Source organism: Cervus elaphus, chromosome 31 (genome assembly GCF_910594005.1).
Source record: "Cervus elaphus chromosome 31, mCerEla1.1, whole genome shotgun sequence".
Lineage (NCBI taxonomy): Eukaryota > Metazoa > Chordata > Mammalia > Artiodactyla > Cervidae > Cervus > Cervus elaphus.
Genome location: NC_057845.1, coordinates 21,054,363 through 21,060,602, shown reverse-complemented (window position 1 = coordinate 21,060,602; position 6,240 = coordinate 21,054,363). Strand labels below are relative to the sequence as shown.

Below are 6,240 nucleotides of genomic sequence, written 5' to 3'. Positions count from 1 at the left end.
AGACTGAAAGTTTGAGATCAGACGCAGGTCCCTTCAGTTCCTGGTGAGGGCTCTCTTCCTGGCTTGTAGACAGCTACCTTCTTGCTGTGTCCTTACAAGACCTTTCCTCAGTGTGTGTCCCTCCGATGTGCTCTTATATCAAAAACCTGTTCTGTTGAGGGCTTCCCAGGTAGTGCTAGTGGTAAAGAACCCACCTGCTAGTGCAGGAGATGTAAGATAAACAAGTTCAGTCCCTGGTTTGGAAAGATTCCCTTGAGGAGGTCATGGCAACCCACTCTGGTATTCTTGCCAGGAGAATCCCAGGGACAGAGGAGCCTGGCGAGCTACAGTCCATGGGGTTGCAAAGAGTTGGACATGACTGAAGTGATTCAGCACACATACACCTTCTGTTGAAGGTGAGGATGGGGGAAGAAAGTTCTAGAATGGCAAAAACAAGAAATTCCTGTTTATCTCTTTCCTCTTTATTTCTACCCTCCATTTGGCATTTACCATACTTCTTACCCTCATCCCTGCCCACAAATGGCAGAATAAAGGGAGTAAGTGCTAAGTGCCATCTCAGAAGTGTTGGGGGCTACAAAATATTATTTAAAAAGAAGTAGGACGGCCTATGTTCCCTAAAAAGTGGAATGGATACTTTCTCATATAAATATAGTATTGCCCTTAGTCTCCACATCATGCTTTAGGATAAATACAATTTTTTCTCTTCTGCATCATTTTCCCTTCACTCATTTATTGAGTACCTGCTCTGAGCTAAGGATTGTGTCAGGAGCCTGATCTTCAGTTCAGGATTTCCAATCTTCCCAACAGTGCTACTCAGCCCCAGGGTGTTCATCTGACAGATAAAAACAGTGCTATTCAGAGCAGTTGGTTAACTTGTCCAGGCTCATTTAGCTAATTAGCGTGAGAGATTCAGAAACCAATGTTACCTGATTTCAAAACCTGTAGACATCAACTCCATTCACAAATAAGTCAATTTGCAAGGGTCTCTCAAGTACCCTACACTTCTACAAGTTGTATCATTTAATCAACACAAAAGGAGTCCTCTAATGGAGTATTATGCAAATTCTGACATTAGAATGCTGAAACTATCAACATTCAGGTGACCCAAGGCTGGATCAAAATTCAACCATGAGTCAACCTCCATGTATATTTCACTGCTAGTCGGAAGGATCTGTTGATCTCAACTCCAGTGAGAGCAAAGAGCTACTTCCACTCTTCTTGAAGGTATTATGACATTTTGAAATTAACAAAATTGATGCAAATTTGAATGGACTTTATCAACACAGGACTTTGCATTTTTTGTGTGCATGTTTTTGGACACACTCTTTAGTTCAGAGAGGCAAAACCAGTCACTCCCTTTGAGAACTAGTTGCTCCCTTTCTGGTGCTGCAATAAGCGCAGGATCGAACCTGTGTGTTAGTGTATGTTGTTGAGTTGTACCGGTTTGTCTGTCTCTGTGTAGGACTCCGCTAGGCAACCTGTGATCTCTCAGAAAGGATGCTTAGTATCATGCTGACCTTTGAACTTCTAGTACCAGGTCAGTGTGCTATCATAGCAGATATTAGAAACATTTGCTAGGCAAGTATATAATTAAACAATTTAAGAATGAGAAGCCGCTCTTTTTCGTGGCGCCTCGGAGGCTGTCGGCCACTTCAGAATGAAGCTGAACATCTCTTTCCCGGCCACTGGCTGCCAGAAGCTCATTGAAGTGGACGATGAACGAAAACTTCGTACCTTCTACGAGAAGCGTATGGCCACAGAAGTTGCTGCTGACGCTCTGGGTGAAGAATGGAAGGGTTATGTGGTCCGAATCAGTGGCGGGAACGATAAGCAGGGTTTCCCCATGAAGCAGGGTGTCTTGACCCATGGCCGAGTTCGCCTGCTACTGAGTAAGGGGCATTCCTGTTACAGACCAAGGAGGACTGGAGAGAGAAAGCGCAAATCTGTATGGGGTTGCATTGTGGATGCCAATCTGAGTGTTCTCAACTTGGTCATTGTGAAAAAAGGGGAGAAGGATATTCCTGGACTCACTGATACTACAGTGCCTCGTCGCCTGGGTCCCAAAAGAGCTAGCAGAATCCGCAAACTTTTCAATCTCTCTAAAGAAGATGACGTCCGCCAGTATGTTGTGCGAAAGCCCCTAAACAAAGAAGGTAAGAAACCTAGGACTAAAGCACCCAAGATTCAGCGTCTCGTGACTCCACGAGTTCTGCAACACAAACGCCGGCGTATTGCTCTGAAGAAACAGCGTACTAAGAAAAACAAAGAAGAGGCTGCAGAATATGCTAAACTTTTGGCCAAGAGAATGAAGGAGGCCAAAGAAAAACGGCAGGAACAGATTGCCAAGAGACGGAGGCTGTCCTCTCTGAGAGCTTCTACTTCTAAGTCTGAGTCCAGTCAAAAATGAGATGTTCTAAGAGTAACAAATAAATAAGATCAGACATCAAAAAAAAAAAAAAAAAAAAAAAAAAAAAAAAAAAAAAAAAAAAAAAAAGAATGAGAAGCCATCAGAAAATCACAGGTGTGGATGTGTTCCTATGTTTAAAAGACAGCACAGAAAAGGAAGAAATGTCATTTATATTGAAGGGACAAAATTATACTACTCTGTATCTGGGTTTTAAGGCTATTTAACTGAGTTAGCAACCCTATACTCTGTAGAAAAGCCTTACCTGAGCTGCCAATATCATCTCAGATTATTAAAAGCAGGATTTTAAAGATCTAATTTACTTTTTGTCATGCACTGCTTGCTATTTGCATTCCACCTTGGTTGAACATTGAAATGAGACAAGCCTTTATCACCTTTGTGTCTGGTCACGTCTTTTGTCGTCTCCCTTGCTAGCCCAGCACTGCAGTACCAGGCTATAAACACAGCAGCAAAATGGTTCAGGGAAAAAAAACAACAAAAAAACAAAGGCTGCTTTGGTTCACAATTGGATGACAATATATTGAATGAAAACATTTCTATCAGTAGTAGGCTTTATATAAACTCTTCTTTTCCTTATAATTAAATTCTCTAAAATACAGACATTTGGCCTTAAGTATCTCATGGATGTAATATTGGCACCAGATCAGTACAGCTTGCTTGCCAAGCTTAAAAGGGAAAATATAATGGGAAAAGACTGTAATTTTATAGTTCCTGTAAAAATGAGGAAATCACTGCCTTTGCAAAAACCCCAAGTGGTATGGCCCTAAATCTGCCCACAGAGAGACCGAGATATATGTTTTCAGCTTTGAGGATGACCCTAGAAACCTACTTGGGGTTTATTTTAGTTTACCCTAACATAACTACAGATCCATCCCAGCAAACAGATGTGCAGAACATGAACTTTATGTTCATTGGCTCTGGAAATGGAACTGAGAGTTTAAACTGATTTCCATTTTTATTATGTAGTATGACTTTTGCTTCTTTGTTCTCCCATAACAAACTTCAATCCCCCTGAAAATACCCTAACTGATGGCTTCTAACAGGGTTAGATTGTGTGTGCTGAATGTAGACTTGTTTATGACCACCTTATCCACACATGCACCTGACATCTTTTCTCTCAGTGGAACAGCAAATTGGATTTCTCAAGAGCAAGAGAAAGGTACAAACTCCTTCTGATAAAGTAGAGATGATACCACTTGTGTATGGAAGAATCTTTTGGACCAAATTAAAAGTGCATTTCTGAGGTGTTAAGTATAGGAAAGTCAGCAGCTACAAGCTTGCTAAACAGTAAAGTGCACGAAGCTCCCCAGTGATGTTAGAAAACTGTCTGAGCATGTGTCCTGACTCTTCTTCCTTGTCCCATTCTCCTCTCCCTTCTGATCTCTTCAAGCTTGGGATGGTTAATTTTGTGTGTCAACCCGATGGGGTCAAGGGATGCCTCAATAGATGGTGACATTATTTCTAGGTGTGTCTGTGAGGATATTTAAGAGATTAGCATCTCAATCAGTAGACTGAGTAAAGCAGATAGATGGCCTTTCCCAATGTGCGTGGATGTTATCCACTCCACTGAGAGACCAAATAAAATGAAAAAGTGGAGAAAGGTTGATTTCACTCTTCCGCTTAAGCTGAGACATCATCTATTTCCTCCTGGCCTAGGACATGGGCATTCCTGGTTTGGGGGGCTTTAAGACTTAGACTGGGACATGTACCATCAGGCCTTCCCATCCCTTCTAATTTCAGACCTCTTTAGACTCCAAAGGAATTACATCACGAGCTTCCCTAGGTCTCCAGCTTGTAGATGGCAGATTCTGAGATTTCTGGACCTTCATAATCATGTCAGTCAATTTCTGTAATAACTCTCTTTATATATGTATATATTTCCTTGGTCCTGTTTGACTGGAGACCCCTAATACAGTGTTCCTACAGGTGATTGCTATAAGCTGCCATGTCCTTGCAGCTCTCCTTAGCTGCAAGTGTATAGCAGCCTCTCTGTGTCCTTGGCTCGCCTGCAGGCTTACCTTCCATTGTGTGTGTGTGAGTCACTCAGTCATGTCTGACTATTTATGTCCCCATAGCTGCCATTTCCTTCTCCAGGGGATCTTCCCGAGCCAGGGATCAAACCCAGGTCTCCTGCATTGTAGGAAGATGCTATACCGTCTGAGCCACCGGGAAAGCCCTATCTTCAGTTAGATTAGGCCAAGAAAAGCATCAGAGGAGAAGAGGGTAGGAAGAGAGAAAAATCTGCATATAATACTTTTGTTTTCTTCCTGCTTTGGTGCCAGAAGTGTGGCAGTGGCGGTTTCCCTCTCCAGTTAATGTTTTCATCAGAGACTCTTCTTCCATGGTCCTTCTCCAGCGGTCCAGTGTAATTCTGTGTCCTTCTTGTATTCATTGATCCTTGGAGTAACTAAGGCTCCCTAATATTGCTAGAATCTGGGTGACTCATCGGGTCTCGTTTGCTCTCCTATCCCTGATCACAACTCTATATATTGTACTTTAATCAAGAAGGACCTAACATCATTTTTGTGATATTCTTGCCAAAGATGAATGTACGACTCATCTATTAGCTCAGTGATCTTGATGCAAAGAATCCATCCTCACTTTTACATTGCTCATCTCACAGACATTTCAATCTCATGTGTTAGAAAATGCATGCTTGCTGAAATGTTAGGACAGGAAGCAGTTAGAGAGGACTCTTCAAAGATTGCTGGCATTCCAAGAGGCTTGCCTGAGGACACAACCACAATACTTGAGACTGTGAGGAGAGTGTAACTAGACTAGGGGCCTTGAGATCTGACAAGAAAGAGAACAGAAATGGAAGGCAGGGTGGACTGACAGAAGACCAGAGTTTGACTCAAATCTTTCTTCTTCTTGCTTTTAATATTAAGATTCCAGATATTCTGCTTAGAAATACTATTTGAATTCATTTAAAATCTATGGCAAGTCTATCAAGCATTTTTTTCCTATTTTCCTTCGTTTAATCCCTCTATTAGGCACATTTCAGGACCGCATTTATGCTATCAGATATTTAATCTGTTACACATTTTAACTTACTCCTCACTTCTTTATTATTATTCGACTGGTAATGTCTCATTCAATTCTAGATCCTAGTTTCTGGTGAAGTCTCTTTTTACATCAGTGCTGATACTGTCAAGAAGTTTTTGCATTACGTATGTTTCTCCTTTTCTCACTGCAATTGTTTCAACATATGTTGTATATTATTCTTTCAGTTTTGATGTTCATTTTTTTTTAATATGAACACCAGTTTTTCAAAGTCCAGAATTATTTAACTTAATCCCATACGCACCAGTAATATATTTCAAATATAAGTAGAGGGGGTAGGATCATTCAGATGTCTTTTTAAAAAAAGAATAAAAACATATAAGACATTGCTTTATTTCCACTTTTGAACTTAGAATGGGAGGTACAGTCATCTGTTTGAGGACTTTGCTAACAAATGTTGTTTAGTCGTTAAGTCCTGTCTGGTTCCTCTGTGACCTCATGGACTTTAGCCTGCTGGGGTCCTCTGTTCATTCTTTCCCAGGCAAGAATACTGGAGTGAACTATGATTTCCTTCTCCGGGGGATCTTCCCAACCCAGGGAATGAACTTGTATCTCCTGCATTGAAAGCTGATTCTTTACCACTGAGCCACCAGGGAAGCCCTTGTTAACAAATACTAGAACACTTATAAAAATATAATGGTATGTATAATTTTTGAATTACTACTTGATGCTTCTGTTTAAACTGAGGTTATGGAGATGTTTTTGAAATATGGTTGTTGATGTAAAATAGATATATTTAAGCAATTTAAATA

At 40.9% G+C, this 6,240-nt stretch overlaps 1 protein-coding gene across 1 annotated transcript; it reads left to right on the top strand.

Moving 5' to 3' along the window:
• Positions 1 to 1,610: 1,610 nt before the first annotated feature.
• Positions 1,611 to 2,409, top strand: LOC122687508 (40S ribosomal protein S6-like). Its single transcript, XM_043893037.1, has one exon. The coding sequence runs from the start codon at positions 1,658 to 1,660 to the stop codon at positions 2,405 to 2,407; it is 750 nt and encodes a 249-aa protein (XP_043748972.1). The 5' UTR covers positions 1,611 to 1,657; the 3' UTR covers positions 2,408 to 2,409.
• Positions 2,410 to 6,240: the final 3,831 nt, after the last annotated feature.